The sequence below is a fragment of the Diplotaxodon limnothrissa genome, linkage group LG2 (genome assembly GCF_057381915.1).
Source record: "Diplotaxodon limnothrissa isolate DT_005_m linkage group LG2, D_limnothrissa_male_GT1.1, whole genome shotgun sequence".
NCBI lineage: Eukaryota > Metazoa > Chordata > Actinopteri > Cichliformes > Cichlidae > Diplotaxodon > Diplotaxodon limnothrissa.
Window position 1 is genome coordinate 27,125,287 of NC_140597.1, and position 20,106 is coordinate 27,145,392.

A 20,106-nucleotide genomic window follows, 5' to 3' on the forward strand; every position below is an offset into this window, starting at 1 on the left:
TAGGCAGTGCGTCATCAGTGACAGTAGCTCATTGGAAAAGGACAGAAGATGACCTTTATTTTCTTTGCTCTACATGTTGATGCCTGCAAACTGCAATAACTGATTTATTTTATTTATTTTATTATTTATGTCATATATCGTCAGAAATTTAGCACATTTCCATTGAATGTTGTGATACAGCTTTGAGGCTATATCTCCACCCCCTCTCCGCCCCCCTCCTTATGATGCGTTCATAAAGACGGACTAATCTATGTCCTTCAAAGAATGGAGTAGTAGTGAGTCAAGCATGTGCCTTAAAGCCATGTCCCAAGTTTGTCCATGTACCTCACTAACTTTGGGGGGTTTTCGTCATTTCATGAGTCAGTTTGGTTAGCTCTATATACTAGCATTCTGACCCAAGTCTAATGTTTCGTCCTAGTCAGGCCTTTGTTGTTAGACTTAGGAAAAATGTCATTTTAAATGTCATGCTTTTCTAGATTAAGCAGATACCTGGAAGTGTGACAAGTCAGGTTGTGACTTGTAAGCCACTCATTTGACTTACATCAAAATTGTTGAGGGCATCGGCAAGCTCTCCACCCCCTCCTGACTGACTGAGTGCTGAATCTCCGGTGGGAGTGGCCTGGGCAGCATTGGAGATGCCGGACACTGCAGACTGCAGCTGCTTGTAGATCAGGTCACGGTTGGCCTTGTATGCTGCCACGTCAGGATGCTGCAGGCAGGCACGGGATGCTGTGTACAGCAATGGGATGTTCCTCTGTAGCACCCCACGGGCAGCAGCCATTTGGTCCTTGTGCTGAACGTCCTTTAGTTCCTAGAATTAAGAAGAATTAAAAAAATTAAAAAAAAAAAAAAAGATCAGAAAAAAATGATAAAAATGTTCAACTTTGAGGAGGAACAGCTATGGGAGGTAGTGTGGTAATATACTTTATATTCAAAATGGACTTGTCATGCCCTTACAAAGACACCAAGTGTAGCAGTTTATTGTAGATGACCCAGATTTTTTTCCGTCCCTTGCAGAAAATACAGTCATAATCAGGTCAATATAAAGTGCCTTTGCGATTTAATACATCACTATTCAGACCATAGCATTGTACTCTAGTTACAGATTCACAGGAGGAGGAGAGGAGATAGCGATCACTACCCCATTGTAGATTTATTATACATTTACAACGGAAAAAAAAAAACAACAACTAGCTTACATACACCAACTACTTCAGCTCCAACTGGACTACTCCCAAGGCTTTTATCTCTACTACTCGTTTGCAATTAAGCCCTATTACTTCCTGATTTCACTTTTGTTAAACATTTCCATCCACACCCAAATGTTGTAGTTAAAAAAGTAATTTTCTCTCAAAACTATTATCAGTTAGATGACTCGATGGCCAAGAAGGAGAACATACTACTGATCACCAATTCCCAAAGCAGTGAGTCCACTATTCAAATTCCAGCACGCTGGGACATTGGCAAAAGGTCACAACCCACTTCCTCTCCTCCATCTCCATCAGCAAAGTCACATAAATGTCCAAAAGAAAGTTTCAACACATTACACCATTAAATAAAAAAAAAAATAAAAAAATGTTATAGTATGATGTGCTAAGTAGCTTAAGATAATAAATGTCGGAGGGCAATTGACATTTTGGTCTGTTTGACCTTCATTTTCAATTGCAAACAAGGTTTCACTTTTATATTATATTCACAGCCCTATGACAGCTGGAATAGACTCTAGTGACTCTGAACTGAGTAATGCTGGGCAGACACTGTGCGATTTTTGGCCCATTTTGAGCCGATTTTTGAGTCGTTCGACCGTTTTGGCGATCGGCCCGATTTTGGCCTTCATCGTGCGTCATGCATCGTGTAGTATACCTGGGGTAACGAGAAGCGATTGACACCTCACAACCAGCTCCCGATCATCATTCGCTTGGTCGTGAGGGTGTCACCGCAGTTTCTCACACTGCGCACGCGCAAACACAAATGTCAGCGAAAAAGACGGTGCAGCACGGCAGTGCAGCGTGTGATCTGGAAACAAGCGATGGAGGTACAACTTGTAGAACTATGGCAAGCTCATCCGAGCCTTTTCGATGTGGCCTCACAAAATTATCACGACCACAACAACCGTGAAAATAGTTGGATCTACACTGCTGCTCAATCACAGCTGCCTGATCAATGTTTTTCATTAGCAATTTAACAAAGTTGATGATGGTGGTGTGCGTGTCTGTGTGAGTGAAAGACAGAGAGGGAGAACGAGCGACAGAATTTCTGTTATAACCTTCATTTTATGGAGGCACAGTGTGAGCACTCGGGTCGCATCAGAGCATCGGGTCGTATAGTGTGAGACCCTGCATCATGACCTATGAACTTCTAACCCCTGCGAGTCAATCGTACAGTTTGAGCAGGAGCTCAATCGCGCGACTGGAAAAAAAAAAAAAAGGAAAAAAAAAATAAAATAAAAAATCAGTGTCTGCCCAGCTTTAGTGGAATAAAATTGATGGATGAATGATTTGGGAGTGTACAATATTTGTGTAGATTTTAGCATCATTTTATTGATGCTAAAATCTAAAGTTTTGATTTTGGAGACAAGCTAGTAACCGATTTATAAAAAAAAAAAAAAAAGCCCATTATAATCATATATAGCTATATAGCCCAGCTATAATCATTTTAAAAACACAAATCACTCCGATACTTGTATACTAATTAGAAGGCTGAATTTAATGTAAATTTTGGGACATGTTTCTTTCTCACTCAAGACTTTTATAGTCACTTGTCACTGTGCTGTTTGGAGCACGTTTTTGGTTACAAGTACTGAAGTCACTCAAAAAATTTCCAACCGTGTTCAAGCTATAATACAGATTCTGTAACTCTGCTCCTGTCTATCACTTTTTTCAATTACCTGCTGTCTCTTGGCAGCCATGGCATTCAGCTTGTCCACTTCTGGTTTCAAGGCCTTGTATTGGATTCCCAAATCCTGTTCTGTACCTGCGTTGCGCACTTTGGCCAGACTGTCCTCCACCTGAGCCACACAGATAGAAAGAGTTGCTGCAATACTGAAGACAGTAATTGAAACACAAGCAGTACTTGACTGAATTAGCAGTTTGCACAACATTAAGTGTTAACTTAGATTAGTAATGTCTATGCTTGCTTTTAAAATTCAAGTATGAGTTAGGATTGATCAATTAAGACATCAAGCTGTTCCCAAAAGTTTGAGAGAATGCAAGATTTCAATTTGCACTTGAATGAAGAGGTTGAGGCAATTACTGACAAATAGAAATATTAAATCAAACTGATTCTACCAACTCTGCATTCACTTCATTGTTAGTGACACTTTAATTAGAATTATCAATGTATGTTATGCATGAGAATTCAACATCTCACCAGTTTAAGTTGCACGAGAAGTTTGTAGACATCAGACATGTCTGCCAGCACCAACAAGTGCGTAACTGCTGACAGGAGGGCCCTGGCTGCACGAACCATATTGCCTCTCTTCATAGATGAACAGGGGTCTTCTGCAAATTCTCCAGAGGCCTGACGCATTGACTCACCTTCAGGTAGAGAAACAAAGCACAAAAAAAAAAAAAAAAAAAAAAAAAAAATCAGCTCCATATCCAAGATTTAAACAGAAACCTTACATGAGAAACCTGTTCAAAACATTTTTACAAGCATTTGTCCAAAAGCAACCATTTTAAACCATTATGACCTTTTCTTTCTGAACCCCCAGGCATCTGTGACTGGGAAAGAGTTTTCACATCTTTCACAGTAACAAAAAGAAAAATAAATAAAAGAAAACATGCTACTGAGCTGTTAACATTGATATCACATTTATTATGGGAAAAATAGTGAGTATTATTTGGGACAATATTTTATTTTATTTATTTATATTTGTGCTTAAAATGTAGATACTTTTAAATATAATTCTATTGAGAATTGTAAAGTTACATGACAAAAATATTTTTTTAAAAATGAAATGGACAACAGCAGCTCATCCAGTGAGGAGTAAGGCCCTGACTAGTGATTATAAAGTCTGTCTCGCATGGGCAACTGCCAAGTCTCTACCGGCCTGTATTTACTGCAGAATGTCTGCAGGTGCAAAAGGGTGCAAAGGGAGCCACAGAAAGCAGCGGACTAGTGAGCCCCGTGAGACTTGCACAACAACCATACGGTGAATGACAGAGAGACGAAGCCAACAGCCAACTGTCATCTGCTACTGCAAGCAGACTAGGCGAGAGACCCTGAGCAATCCAGAGAAAAGACAGCTGTAGACAACTGATAATCCTTCCAAGGATTGAACTACATAAATGTCCCGAGTTCTGCTTCCTCTAAATGGATACTGTTGACCGAAGGTTCTCCTTTAGTCAGCAGATGAGCTGAACCTTTTAGGAAGGGGGAAAAAAAGTGCACCACTGTGTTTAAAACAAGGACAGTGTAGCATCCAGTCGAACTGAGAAGGCCAGAACTGATGGTTGTTGAATGACCTTTATTATTCCTTGCCGTGTATCAGACAACGAACCAATGTAAGAGCTAGACAAACAAACAATTACCATATTATTCATGTAACACCATCTTAATCGCTCATTACGCTGGTCTAACGTTTTTTATTAAACTATATAATACATATTATGCATTTCAGATTGCTCAAATTAAATCATATACATTACAAACCTTGTTCCCCTGTCGACTGTAGCTAGAACCATTCGTTACCAAAATAAAAGCACAAACTTTATATTACGTGAATATGAGCTAGCTTTACATATCCGCCGTTACAGACAGCATAGCAAAAATGAAAACAGAAGAATAACCACTGTATACCAATTATTTTGTTTTCATAAAATGCCAGAAGCCCATATGACAACCAAGATGAAAATCTGATTACTTGCCCAGCTCTACCTGGCACATGCCTCATGAAGGCAGTGATTTAGAGATATGAGACACACATTCGTACACAGCAAGCCATGTATCACAAAATCTGCATAAAATGCTTTTCAGTGGGACTTCCAGTTGAGCTTTGATGGAGTAGGAAGAGAGTCTGGGAGCTCGCGCCAATTTTGATTAAATTGTTATTTATTCGCGCGTTTTGGCCATATTTCCAGTCCTGTTTTGGTTTGTGGATTGTCTTGTTGAGAAGTTTTACTCGGGCCGGCGTAAAATGGCAGCAAAAAAAAAAAAATGTTAAAACCCGCAGTACTATTCAAACACAACTGAGGCCTAGTTTGCAAACCGCGACCACACCCTCGAGTGAGCCGTCGTCTCCTGCAAAGCCCCCCCCCCACATGTCAAGCTAATCCTGATATTGAGGCTCTCAAGGTCGAGTTGCTGGCTTCACTGAGGAAAGATATCGCCGACATCTTTAAAAAGGAACTTCAGGATACTCTTGGTGATGCTTTGTCTACCATTAAGTTCGACCTGCAGGCGGTGAAGACGCAGCTGGCGATCGATAAAGCTGCCAATGGAGGTACTGGTCTGTCACACACGGACCAGTACCTCCTGTTCAACTCCCATCACCCTCTGGAACACAAACTTGGAGTAATTAGGACCCTACACCACCGGGCAGAACATGTTCCCTCTAAGCCTGAAGGGAAAAAGGAACACACGCATGTAAAGGAAGCACTTAAAACATGCGGCTATCCTAAATGGGCGTTCTAAAAGTCAGCAAAGAGGCACAGAAAAGAAGATCAGACACCAGCGAGGGAGGATAAGAAAGACAGACGCAACAACATTGTCATCCCCTATGTAGCCGGTGTATCAGGAAAAACTCAGGAGAGTTTTCTCCAAGCACGACATCCCAGTGTATTTCAGACCCAGCAACACGCTCACACAAAAACTGGTTCACTCGAAAGACAAAACGCCAAAACACAGACTTAACAATGTGGCGTATGCTGTACAGTGCAGCGAGGAATGCCCAGACCTCTACATTGGAGAGACCAAACAGCCACTTCACAAGCGCATGGCACAACACAGAAGAGCCACCTCCACAGGACAAGACTCAGCAGTCCATCTGCATCTTAAGGATAAAGGACACTCTTTCGAGGATGCCAATGTTCACATTTTGGACAGAGAGGACAGATGGTTTGAAAGAGGAGTGAAAGAAGCCATCTATGTCCACTGTGAGCGACCATCTTTGAACAGAGGCGGTGGTTTACGACACCAACTCTCTGCCATCTATAATCCAGTTTTGAGATCCCTTCCCAGACGCCTTAACGCCCACTCACATCCTGGGCCATCTGATCTCAGGAATTCGCATGATAAGGTGGGGCCAGGTTTCACAATGAACTCACCCGAAACTCTGGCTGATTTGGACCCACGCCCAGTTTCACACCTTGGCTCAGGGGATTAGAGGATCATCAGGGGGTCCTTTTGTCCCTCTGTGGGGGGTCACTCCCACTAGGTTTATATCTGGGACTCTCCACCATTTGACCTTAGAACTGAAGAAGCTTCTCGGATGAGAGGTGAAACGTCTTCAAGCAACTTAAAGAAGTCCAGACACTTTTCTTTGCAAGCTCCTTTGACTACGATGACCTGGATGACTGAGAATCTTCACAGACGTTTTTCTCTCAGGTCCACCAGTCTTATTCCAGGATTGATTTTTTTTTCCATCGACAGAACTCTTAATTCATGTGTTAATTCTTCTGACTATTCTGGTATTGTAATATCTGATCATTCTCCTCTGCTATTGGATGTTCAGCTTTCTACCCATAAACGTAGTCCTCCACTTTGGAGATTTAGCTCTCTCCTTCTGGTGGATAAAGAATTTTGTGAATTTCAAGCTCTATTGAGGAGTTCTTGTCCTTCAATCAGGATGATTCTGTTTCATATTCTCTGCTATGGGAGACTTAAATGCTACCTGAGAGGTCAAATTATTTCTTACTCTGTCCGTGCTAATAAAAAGATTAATGCCAGGCTTAAAGAACTTATAGCTGCAATTAGTAACCTTGATCAAAGTTATACACTGAACCCTTCTCCAGAATTACTGAAGCAGCGCCTTGATTTGCAAGCAGAATTTGATCTTATGTCAACCAAAGAGGCTGAGCACTTATTACTACGCAGTCGTGGCTCATATTACGAATATGGTTACAAGGCTAGTCGCTTGTTGGCACATCAGTTACGACGTCAGGCCTCCTCGCCTGGTTGCCCCTTGTCTCCCTTACTCTTTTTGCCATTGCCATCGAGCCTCTGTCTATTACACTGAGATCTTCTTCTGTATTCAGGGGAATCATCCGTAATGGAATTACACATAAAGTATCATTGTATGCGGATGACTTGTTATTATATATGACTGACCCTGCATGCTCCATCCCTGCTGTTTTAAGTATTCTGGAGAACTTCCGTTCGTTTTCAGGTTATAAATTAAATTTGGGGAAAAGTGAGTGTTTTCCTGTTAATACGGCAGCACGTCAACTTCAACAGTCCGATCTAACCTTTCGTCTCAGTCCATCTGGGTTTAAGTACTTAGGGATTAACGTGACTCGCTCTTTAGCTGGCCCTAAATCAGCAAATTTGTCTCCTCTTATATCAAGGATCACATCTGATATTCAAAGATGAGGTAATCTCCCCCTTTCTTTAATCGGTAAGATTAATGTTGTTAAAATGAACATCTTACCAAAATTTTTTATTTCAGTCAATTCCCTTATTTTTGCCAAAACATTTTTTTGTTTCACTGGACAAGATTATTTGTTCTTTCATTTGGGGAGGGAAGCCACCTAGGGTCTCTAAAACTTTGCTGCAGCGATGCAGATTTAGTGGAGGACTTGCATTACCTAATTTTTTAGCCTACTACTGGGCCGCTCAAATCCATAAACTTTGCTACTGGCTAAAATCTTCTGGTTCCTCGTGGTGTAAATTGGAGCTATCGTCACGTAAGGGCTCTTCTTTACCGGCTTTGCTCTATTCCTCTTTACCCGTAAAACCCTCTGTACACTGATAATCAGGTGGTTCTTAACACACTCAAAATCTAGTTTCAGTTTAGACATCACTTTAATTTTGTAATGCCGTCTTCCTCGGGTCCTCTAAGCGACAACCATTTGTTTCCCCCTTCACTTTTGGACTCGACATTCTCAGTGTGGTGTGACAAGGGTATAAAACAGGTCAAACATTTATATGTGGATGGTGTTTTCGATAGTTTTCCCAACTTGTCTTCTCGTTATAATCTCCCTATTACCCATTTGTTTCGCTATTTTCAAATTCGAAATTTTGTTGCCAAGTGTTTCCCAAATTTCCCGTCTTTACCTCCAGAACAGCAGTGGGAAACTACGTTATCATTTATTCCTCATCACAGAGGAACCATTTCGAAACTATGATGCTATTCTGTCTTTTAGCAACCACTCTAATGTTAAGCTTAAGTGTACATGGGAAGGAGAACTAGGAATTCGAATACATGAGGAGTCTTGGGAACAGGCTATAGCGAGGGTACGATCTTCCACGTCCTGTGCTCGTCTTGGACTCATTCAATTTAAGGTCATACACAGGGTGCATTTCTTTAAGTCTAGACTTTCTGAATTGTATCCAGAAGTGGAAAATAAATGTGATAAATGCCATGGTTCTCCTTGTCACCTTAGCCACATGTTTTTTCTGTGTCCTGAGCTACAAGGTTTCTGGACAGGGGATTTTGCTATTATGTCAACTGTTCTTGGGGTAACTCTTCATCCTTGTCCTCCGATTGCTGTATTTGGGATTCCTGTTCGCTCACTTACACTTGATTCCACACAAGAGGATATTATAGCCTTCACATGCCTATTAGCGAGACGTCTAATATTGTTGCATTGGAAGTCTGTTAAGTATCCTACTATTTCCCGGTTGCTTACCATTTCCCCGGTGGCTTAAAGATGTTTTTTTTTTTTAAACTTGAAAAAATGAAATATACGTTGAGAGGTTGCACAGCCAAATTTTTTCACAAGTGGCAACCCATTATGCTCTTATTTTGCTAGTCTAGAGGTGTTGTCTGTTTAAATCTACTTCTGTTACTGTTATATTCCTCTAATATGTTTGATGGTTGTGTTGATCTGTGTGGGACTGGGGGGGGGGGGGGGGGGGGGGGGGGGGGGGGGTTGTTTTTTTTCATATATATTAAGTTTATTTACTTAGGTTGATTGTATTTCGGTAACTGCAAGTACTGTTTTCTTTTTTCAATAAAAATATTTTCCAAAAAAAAATGCTTTTCAGTGCAATGAATCACTTTTTTGTGGTTCATTAAAAGACAAAAAAAGAAGAGTAAAAACAAAATCATTAATAGTAGTTGCCGCCTACAGGGAGTGACCAATGACTGAACACATTTTGTTTTTGAAATCTTCATCTGAGATATAGGCATTTGTCAGCGTTTCTGGTTATACATGGATACACACACACACACACACACACACACACACAAAAAAAAAAGGGAGGTCAAAACCACAACAAAAGGCTCGGTGTCTGCTCTGTCCAGCACCATGCTTTGTTCTACATTGGATGGGTTTGCACAGTTGACTGGGCACATAAATAAATTCTGTAGTCATGAACAAAGCAGGAAATCAGTAGTTTACTTCAGTGGAGACAAATTTAACCTCAAACTCTGAAAAAGACCGTAAAACCACCATCGTTGCCCCAGAAATGCGCAGCCACAAAAAGAAAAGAGAGAAAACCTGTTGTGTCTACCTTTCTAGCATGTGGTGCAGCTTTATAGAAACTGGAGAGGAGATATGACAAGCAGAATGAATAATTTTCTTTGGCCAGTGTGATGTGGAATAAAGATGAATGAAAATTAATTTAGCTGTTAATGTTTACCTTCAGTTATTAGGATCTTGCCAAACACTTCACATATCTCAACCTGATTATTTAGATAGCAGATCTATTTTTTATTTTTTTTTTTTTTTTTTGGGGGGGGGGCGCAGTGAAATATAGAAGTGCTAACACAGAAGCCATTTTCCTAGCTTGCCTGATGCATTCTGGAACTAACTGACTAGTTCTGAACAGTATCTATACTGTGGTGTACGTTATTGCATGGAAGCTTTCAAATTATTTACACAAAATGTAAATAAAGGCCATTATTACACTGTCACACATTTTACTATACAAGTGATTGTTTAACAAAAAAAACAATTCTAGGACAAAATCCTGCTTGAATTAAACCTAATGAATAAACCAAGAAAAATTTTTTTTAAAAGGCATCTTCCCCCAAACTGTCAAAATTTCATGTTAAATTTCCATTTTGACAGAAACATAAAGGCAGTTAAAATGACTAATTTTACTCACCGTCTTCTAAAATTTCACTGTTCAAAGAAATTAACAAACAAATAAGCAGAAATGGACAGATTTAACACTTTGGGATCCAACGTGTCCCTTCTAGCTTGTAAAGGAAGATAGAACGTTGGAAGCAAAGCAGCTTGGCTGCTGTGTTCACACTAGATCCACGCTGCCAAAATACTGCTTTGTGGTTTGTTCAGAGAACCAGTTTTAAAAAGTTTATATAAACACTACAACGTCAAACAGACAAGCAAATAGACTTCCTCCCAGAAATGATACATTTTTTACTGTATGTGGCAAATGTAGAAAGCTTCAGTCATTCAAAGGCGCGTGTATCTCAACGGACAACACTGCTGTGACCATCTGTGAGCCAGAAGTGGCTGTGGCTTTAGCAGCAACTGTCATATCATCAACTGGCTTCAAAACAAATCTACAGTTACAATAACTCAGTCTCCAATATACCACCAACAGTCCAAAAGATTCATTAAATAATCCCTGCAGATCTAAAATAGAGCAATACTACAAATACCTAAGAAAAGTGAGTCATAAATAGGGATGGGTACTGGTATCCGGTTCTGACATAAACGGTAGTAACCAGACTGAAAAGCAGCGCACATTTCGGTGCTTTATTTCGGTGCTTTTTTTTTTCTCCCTGAGATGTCATACACTTTGAATTCTAGCCAATCATTTTACGTTTCCGAGGATAGTAGGCAGGTCCAGGTACATACGTTCTTTTAGAGCAGAGCTACAGATTAAAAATGCCCAAGGCCAAGCAGTCAAAAGTCTGGCTGTACTTCACAGCAAAATTTGCAAACTCAGCAGCCTGCAACAAGTGCTTTAAAGTGATACTGTGCAAAGGAGGTAAAACCTCAAATCCGATGAAACACCTGGCGACGCATAGCGTTTTTTTTAAAAGCTGAAAAATGCGCCGTATTTGATAGCTTGCTGCGAGACCTCACACCGAGCGCATCTACTGCGGGTGGGTTGCCTGTTATCGAACCCGGAGTTAGCAACATCCCCCAAAAACACGAAGAGGAGAGTCCTGGCCCCTAGCCCTGCCAGTGTGGCAGAAAAGATGACGGATGATGATGGCAGCAGCAGCCGTTCTTCTCTGTGTGAGTAGCTTAATGCTGTCCGTGTGTAATTTACGTTGAGTAGGCTAACCACGTTATTACATTAATGCATGTAAGGTGAACTAGCAAACACCGTTGTAGTTACATGCAGCTGTCTTCTTGTTTGATGGCAGATGCTCCCTTCGCCCTGGCCAAAAAGGCTAAAATGACCAAAGAAAAAGTGGAAAACAGTTAAACATGAGAGGTTTTTGGACAAAGTTTGTGTTTTTTCCCCCATTGATTAAGCACTGCTTCCAGCCAAGAGTGATATCATATATGCCCCATAGCTGCAGAAAAGGTTAACATTTTTTTCTTTTTACAAAAAAATAAAACCACACAAACCCAGCTGAACATGAGGTTTTTGGATCAATTTTGTGTTCTCCATTCTTTAAGCACCGGTTTGAGCACCGTTTAAGCACCGGCACCGTTTCAAAAGTACCAGTTTGGCACCAGTATCGGATAAAACCTAAACGATACCCATCCCTAGTTAAAGAAATTATTGAAACCTCAGATTAACACAAAGATGTTAATGTTTCCTGGGACATTTACTGAGACACTACTTGCTACCAATAATAACTTTTTAATTAAATTTAACAAAATCAACCATTTCTCTTGTAACTTTACAGTAATGAAGGTATTTTTAAAATGCACATTTGGAGTTTTTCTTCCTACTTCAGTGAAGCATTGTTTACTTAACTAAAAGTTGCACCACTAAAGGCATAACACACCATTCGCGCAGATTCTGCCCATTTTAGTCTGACAGAGCGAAAGCAGTTTGTGCAAATGATCGACAACACAAACCTCAAACACAGTCTGCTACACCCTTAGGATGTTACTCCCCCCTGAACAAAATCAATAAGGCCATTTTCAGGGGACAGATAGTGATCAGTGCTCCTTTAATAAACTTCCATCTGTTTAATGCTCACCTGCGGCCCACCAAGTGCATGATGAAATGATTAAAATGTATATCACACAGTAAGGCTCCAAAACAGCAGGACAACAAAGACACAGAGGGAAGGGCAACAGAGATGGAACAAGGACAAGAGCAGACAGAAAGGACTGAGTAAACAAAAAGTCTTTAAAAGGGAAAAGAGGGCATAATTGCTGCAACAACCACTTGAACATGCAATATATACAGAGTTTTTATTTATTATTATGTCAGTGATTTCTTTGTGTTTCCTTTTAAACAGCTGGTAATCCACAGCTGGGTAGAAAATGCTTTCTGAATCCAGGGTGGTTTTACCCTACTCAATGGCTATATTATCAGTCTAGGCACGCTCCACTGAGCAGCATGGCATAGCTGACAGCCAGGCCTAGGCACCAGCTAACAGTCACTGAATTCCAGCCCAGTGACAGCTTACCATAACTACAGTAACATTCCTGGGCACTGAGCACAGCACAGGCTATCTAGCAACATGTCTTCTACCTCCCAAATACTCAGAGCTGAGCTTGAGCAGGGGACATCTAACTCACTGGGCATCAAGGGGAAGGGGGGCAGAGGAAAAAAAAAGAAGAAAAAAAAAAAAGAAAAAAGGACAGAGCTACAAAGATGTCACTTCAGAAGGTGATAACAGCCACCCTCCAGTCATAGCTCCTTGGTCTCAATGGTCTCCTAGCGTGTCAAAAGACGGATATGATATACGGAAAAAGAGAGAGTCAATGAGACTTGCTGTGTGGTTGTTAAGATGATGGAACCTGCTATCGCAAGACAAATTGTAATTGCATTGGCTGGTGATTTTTATGGTGGATTCCTGTCTTGAGACTTGAGGAAGTCATGAAATTGAATTTGAAATGGACTGTGCGTGGGAGGCCTCCCACCAGGCAGGTGGATATAGCCATTTAAATAAATTTGACATCACTGGTGACATCTGCAAACTTTTTTTCCTTCTCTGGTCTCCGTGGCAACAACTAAGAAGGGAAGCATTCTGATTAAAAAGCGGGAACAACAGTGCACAGCTCATGTGTCACTTCTGCCATATGAGTTTGTATACCACTAATCACCCCAGTAAGATGACTAATTACACAGAATAACAGACCTCTCCACCAACACAAGCCTCCACGGATCACTTTTGACGTTATCTGCAATATCAGGGTTTATTCTGTAACAAAAAAAAAAACGTTTTGGCCTTAGATAAAAGGAAAATGATCAGGGCTGTGATTTTGAAGTTTTTCCAAGCTAAAATGCATTTTGTTTATCAAAACAGTCCAAACCACAGGAAGTGTATTGACCTCTGTTAAGGCTGCTAACACACTCTTTGGCTATGTGAATCAATCAGACTTGTATACAGAGTCAAATCCAAAGACCTATTCTGAGCCAGGAAAAATCTTGAATACCGCCAACTTTGGGTACAAATAAACCTTACAGACTTGTACGCAGATCCAGGTGTAGGTGCAAACTTGTGCCCTGTCTCGGTTCTAACAGTGGGCTGTTAACGGGTACAGAAACCTTCCTCAACCCACTGTGCTAATCATAAAACCCCAGTTCCGCAGAGATGAGCACAATAATGTAGGGCCCAGATAGTGTGTGTGATATCACTCCAATGTTAGAAGAAATATAATAAAACTGTAAATCGGCATCAATCTTTTTGATGCTAACCATAACATAAATCTTCTAAATTTTCTATCATACAAAACCTCTTTTTTTTTTTCACAACTGTTGATATTTGGCAATCAGTACAGAACGTGCAATTACATGTTACACCCTAATTTGTATACATTTTATGATTTCTGGCAAACACAAGATTTAAATTGGAATTTAGTTCTTCGTGTGAGTACTACATAGTTTATAGTAGACTGCTCAGTAAGGATTTTTAAAAGCCAAGAATACCCCACACACTACCCAAAAATAAGTTCTGAACATTAAGAAACAAGTAAAATAATACTGATTTGATGTTATGCAAACCTCTATAATATAACCACATCTTGGTATCCTTCTATAACAAAAACAAAGGACAAGAAACGGGAGGAAGCACAGAAAATACAACACTGAATATGGTGAGGTTGATTCTCAAGTTCAGATAACTGGGGAGTATCCTAACACTGCGCTAAGAGAACACGCAGGCTTCTCTGGGAAAAGTGGTTAAATTTGATCCCCACAGAAGGTACGGGAATGACACCATCTAGCATGAAATGAATCTGAACCATGTGCATGCTTAAACTGAAAGTCTATTAATGGCCTCATTGAAAAACCCATTTCTAAAAGAAATCTATCAGACTCAAACCATATTCTTATTTCAAGGATTTTTGCTGGAGTAGATGATGTATACATAGATTATGGTTTATTTTTCATCCGTCCTATCTTAAGAGGCACTCTGTACAAGCATGAAGCCACACTGCTGCAATTCGTATTTTCAATATACCTTGCTTGCGGACATCTTCCACAGCAGCAGTCAGCTCATCCTTGAGGAACTGACTTTCCTTTGCAATCTTTTCGCCTTTTTCAAGGAAGTTCTCGGTAGCAGTCTCCACTGATGCAGCCAAAACATGGGCCTTCTTAGAGCGTCCCTTCCTCTTGTTAGATGGGCCTTTATTGCTGGTGTTTACCAAAGTGGTGACCTATGGCAGAGATTATTAGGATATTATATACCTGCCTACAGTTAATAAATTGTGATAAGTCTAAAAAAAACAAAACAAACAACATATGACATAGTAAGGCAAAATAACAGTTCTAAAATGGTGAAATGCAAGAATGAACCACAGGGGGGAAAAAAACACCACATTTTTTCACTTTGCTGTTTTGTGAAATAAGATGTGTAAGGTGCCTCATTTTAATAATACTAATACTTGTTGTATTACCTGTGTGACCAGAGGCTCCAGTAGCCTTTCTACTGCCAGAGTACGGATCTCCAGGCTCTTCGGGTCCCATTTAAAGTTGATGTTTGGTGCGGTGTTGCTAGTCATGATGTCTAGTTTACTGGGTTTCAAAAAAAATAAATAAAATAAAACAAAAAACAAAAACAAATGACAAATTAATTCTTCTGAAGCAGAAAATGTAGACTACAGAAAAAAATGGACATCTCTGTCCTTTGATTACTCAATATTTGCTTCCCTGAATGACTTAAAAGTTATAATTTCTCTTCACAAATCAAGATTTCTGTCAGATTATCAGACTAGTGTCTAGAACTCGGTGCATTAAAGAAATTATTAAAGTCCTTGTTAGAGCCAGCAGTGCTCCATTGCTTTCAGAATGAATGCCAACGGCAGAGCACAGCAACACAGTGGCCCAATTTCAATTTCTCTTTTCAGGCAGTGGCTGTGACTCCATTGATTAGCTATCAAACATGGAGGGGCAGGGATAATCAGGATGGCCCGAGGGCTGAGAGGCTTCAACTGAAAAGTTGGTCAGCTGTATTATGTGAGGAATTACAACACTAGCTATTAGCCTACATTACCAACAAAAGTACAAAAATATTAAGAGGGGAACATGGCAACCATGGCTTTCTAATTTTATAGTGAATCGTTATATATTAGAGCTATTTTCAGTTCTACTGTATTATTAACCACTTTTCTTCTTTCTAATATACACAGAGTTTCTACCCATGAGTTAACACGCAGTGAAACTGATAATGTTGTATTGAAAGAAAAAGTGTATTGGGGAAAAAAAAAAAAAAAAAAAATTCTGTAAAGGTTGTTTGAGGAAGACGTCTGTTTGTCCAGACAACATGACGCATTTCCACTGAAAGCAACATTAAAATGCTAGTCATGAGACGAAGGTTAATCTGGGCCAGCGTGGGAGAAACTGCGTTCGACTGCTCTGTATGGGCGTGGTACATGTCGCAAAGTGATATCTACAAATCTCTGCAAATTAAATCGAAACCGTCTAGCAGGTTTGGGGGGGTTTATGTACGCGACTTAGGCAAAAAATAATAATATTAACGGTTTAAAACTGTCAAACTAAGCCATGTGTAGGTACCAAGAAGTGTATATAATGTATCCAAACAGGAAAAATTACGTAACAAAACAGAAACATGTTAACACTTGCTGAGAAGCACTAGGGTGGGTCAATCACCTGGTGTGCTAACATTAGCTCAACTTCCACCTGTTGCAAAAACTACCTAAACAAACGTCGGTTTTACCCCGTCAAAAAGCGTTAAGCGAGAATATACAAAGCAGAAGATACTCGTGTACACATTTAACAGCCAATAACTGTCCACCTCAAGTCATTTTCAATACTTTATTAACAGCAGGCTACAGGTAACAGGTAACCAGCTTAGCTTAGCGTAATGCAGGTTGCCTGCTGTAACACGGAGCTCTCCAAACACAGCGATGAGCTAAAGCTAATGCTAAGCGACAAACAACTGTTAGCCTGCTTTCTGCGAGAAACTTTACCGACGGCCCAAACAACTAGTCCACTCATTTTGTTTAAGTATTCATTGTATGTAAAGTAAGAAAGACTCGTTATATACTCACCGACAACAGTCCGCTAGACAAAGTGAAGTTTAAAAGTTCAAAATGGAGGAATGGGAATTACGGAATTCCTTGCGTCAAAAGTTCTCCTCCCGTTTCCTCGCCCCACGGACTTAGTTTAACTGCGCCGCTCACTCACGATAAACACTCCCTCCGCTCGACGGCTATACAGAAAAGTATCACAAGAGCTCCAGCAAGTCAGCTGAAAAGTTTCGGTTAAGAGAATTTCGATGGCGTAACGTATTGCCCAACAATAGATGAGGTAAAAGGAGGAGGGGGCGCTGGGCGGTGACCAAGTTCCTGAACTTCCAGGCAGCGGGGAAGGGAGGACACGGGCCACAGCAAGTCCGTAAAACCAGGAGGTGTTTTAGGCGTGGCGCTCGCTGTGTATGTCCATATATGGATTAATTACTGCTTCCATAAAGGCAGGAGTAGGGAAGAGCTATTTAAACTGTTGGGCGAAAAAACAGACTTCTGACAGAGGATGGAAAATAAACTGCAAGTAGTTATTATGAAGAAATCTGATTTTTAAATATGACATTTGATTTGAGGGGATTTTCAGACGTGACATTTTGTTGTAATAGTTTTTGTTTTGTTTTTTCTGCCAGGATTTCTTCGACATTCAATCGTAACGGCTAAACTAGAAAGCCATAAAAAGATTTACTCTTCTTAAGTCTGTCACAACAGAAAAAATAATCATTAAAAACAGTGAAATTCTCCGTGAGCAAATCAGTTCATTATCTCGTATTATTGCTAACTCGTGTATTGGACCTTTGTCTCCTGTCTTTACTTTCCTCTCTGCACTGCACCACTCAGTGACAGCAATGAGGCGGTGTCGATAACAAACTCCAAGGTTTAAGGTTATTACCACAGGCAGTGGCTCTTTTGTCTGTTGCTTATTTTCTTACTGTCTCTCTGTGTGTGCGTCGCTAGCAGAATGTAAAACAGAGCCTTTTCAAACTGAAACCTTCTTTTTGTGAAGTATCACGAAGACTCACAAATAGCTATTTGCGTTATATAGTGCTGTGCAAAAGTCATTAGAATTCTGCAAACTCTGTTTTTTCCTTATTTACTGTACTTCTATTTATCTTAGCACATATTTCATAAAACATAAATATGCAAAACTAGACGGGTGAATCAAAACTTTTGCACATTTTGTACCTTCTGTTAACTTGCTGATTATCTTCCTTTCAGTTGATTTAATTTTTAATTTTAACTCAATTTAGAGCAGCTCGATTTGTTTTAAACTAAAATTATGTTTATCTTTTGTTAATGCTAATGGGTTTTACATGTTAGCAACTCTGTATAACAGAATCCCCTAGGGAAAGCCAGCTGATGTGGCATCAGGTGCACAGACACAATGGGCACATTGAAGCGCCATTTATTCATTTATTATTAATAAATAAACATCATATGGAAACACTGCAGGCATTCAAGACAAGTAAATTAACCAGCATATCTATATCTAGAAATGCTTTGTGGATACGCAAACATGTGCAAATTCAACTCTTACAAGGTCAAGAGCAAATATATCTCACATATGTCGTGGACTGAGACATTTGATAAACATATTCAAGTGCTGGGTATTTTGGTTCAGGCTTGATGAAGTGTGAAAGACATAAATAGATTATCTAAAGAGGCCAGGTGCCACCCCTCTAGCCTCACTTTTCTAATTCACACATACACGCACACACGTATAGCAGTGGTAGCTTCAGTGCTTGGTTCTTGGTTGTATAGAACTAGCTGCAGAGCTGGCAATTAATAGTTTATTAATTAAGTTCAATCTGTATCCTCCTAATGTTATGTGTGTTTATGGCACAAGACACCTCTTAAAGAAATACAGTACTGTGAAAAAGTCTTGAGTTACCCCTCATTTTGTAACATTTTGCTTCCAAGGAGCCAGACTTTCTTGCAATATTGCAAAGTGTTTGTAAGTAAAAGTCCTCCAGGCTTTTCTTCTGCCATTGTTTGCTTTTTAGCCATTTTTAGTCCAGTCCTTGTACCTGACCACTTTCAGAGGAATGTGTTTTTGTGTTTGTTAAGCTACTTAACATGGACCTGTGAAAATCATGTGCTTGAGAAAGGGGGGGAATCCAGCAAAGACCTGACCTGAGAGGTACAACTGGCCTACTGTTCAGGAAAGCCACTAAAGGCAAACAGAGGAATAAAAAGACTGAAGTATGCCATATTAGATAAGAGCTGGACTAAATAATCTCTTATCTCTGTGCTGGTGTTGTTAATGTTGGTCAGCATTGCTACTGACCAGTCATATTGTTGTGACGTGATAGCTTTGGAATATTGAGAAAAAAGAAAACAAATTACTTTGTTTATATTAAACTCTTATGGAACAAATGGTAAGTGGTTCATTTTTTAAAAGTTATTTTATTTAACAAACATATGATCAAGTTAGCATTTCTTTTAGCCAAATTTAGATTACTTGTGTTGGTTTGCTCAGACAGCGTGACTGGTCAGTTGCAATGTTGAGCCAACATTGTTATGATGATGTTGTACACACAAAACCAACACTGGGGTGTCAGTTCAGACCTAAAAAGGAGTCGCAGCAGGTCTTTTGGAGCGATTAATCCAAGTTTGACATTGTGGGTTTTAATTTTTATGAGAATGTATGGAGTAGCTCAGAAGAGAGGAACAACAGTGAGTGTCCACAGCCATGTGGAAAATACAGTGGAGGCTCTGTCGTGGTTTGGGGCTGAATTTAATCCAGTGGTGTTGGATATCTTGTCTAAACTGACTGAATTATGATTGCAGAAAAGTACCATGAGATTTTGATCCATCATGCAATACCAAGTCTGATTGGCAACAGCTTCATATTCAAGCATAACAATGATCCCAAACACACTGCCACTGCAGTGAAAGCATAACTGAATAGAAAAACACACAATGGAACACTATCAGTCGTTGACTGGCACCCACAGAGCCTGGACCTCAACATTATTGAAGCAGTGTGGTTCAATGAAGCTTCAAAACTGTTAGAATCGCACAAACTATACATGTTTGCATGTTTCAATAGATCTCTGCACAATGGATCTGTATTGTCCAAGCAAAATATGAAGAACTGATGGGTGAGATAAGACTTTTCTACAGTGCTTCACGTCATGGTTCCAAAAAGAGAGGACAGTCATCAGTAATTCAAAGCAGTGGACACACAGAACACTACAATCAACAATGCTGTCTTGTCCTGCAGCCAAGTACAACTAACACACTTCTATTTGTTGGCTTGAGTAGGTGTTAATTAAGAAGCTCCACCAGTGCAGCATGAATTACGGTCTTGGAGAGAATGAGCTTACAAATGTACTTATCAAGCTCTTAATGAAGGCCTCGGAATATAATTATCTTTCAGAAAGACACTCCTTAATGTTTTTTGGGG

At 40.0% G+C, this 20,106-nt stretch overlaps 1 protein-coding gene across 1 annotated transcript in view; it reads right to left on the bottom strand.

Moving 5' to 3' along the window:
• The window catches only part of ctnna1 (catenin (cadherin-associated protein), alpha 1), an 81,140-nt gene extending 64,090 nt beyond the window's left edge, over positions 1–17,050 (bottom strand). Inside the window, exons 1-6 of the mRNA XM_085361780.1 lie at positions 16,725–17,050; positions 15,111–15,228; positions 14,675–14,870; positions 3,370–3,536; positions 2,888–3,007; positions 542–811 (exon numbers count right to left, since the gene is read on the bottom strand). Of these exons, the coding sequence (XP_085217906.1) occupies positions 542–811; positions 2,888–3,007; positions 3,370–3,536; positions 14,675–14,870; positions 15,111–15,215 (858 nt within the window). The 5' untranslated portion in view covers positions 15,216–15,228; positions 16,725–17,050. The remainder of the gene's footprint in view (positions 1–541; positions 812–2,887; positions 3,008–3,369; positions 3,537–14,674; positions 14,871–15,110; positions 15,229–16,724) is intronic.
• Between the last annotated feature and the right edge of the window lie 3,056 nt (positions 17,051–20,106).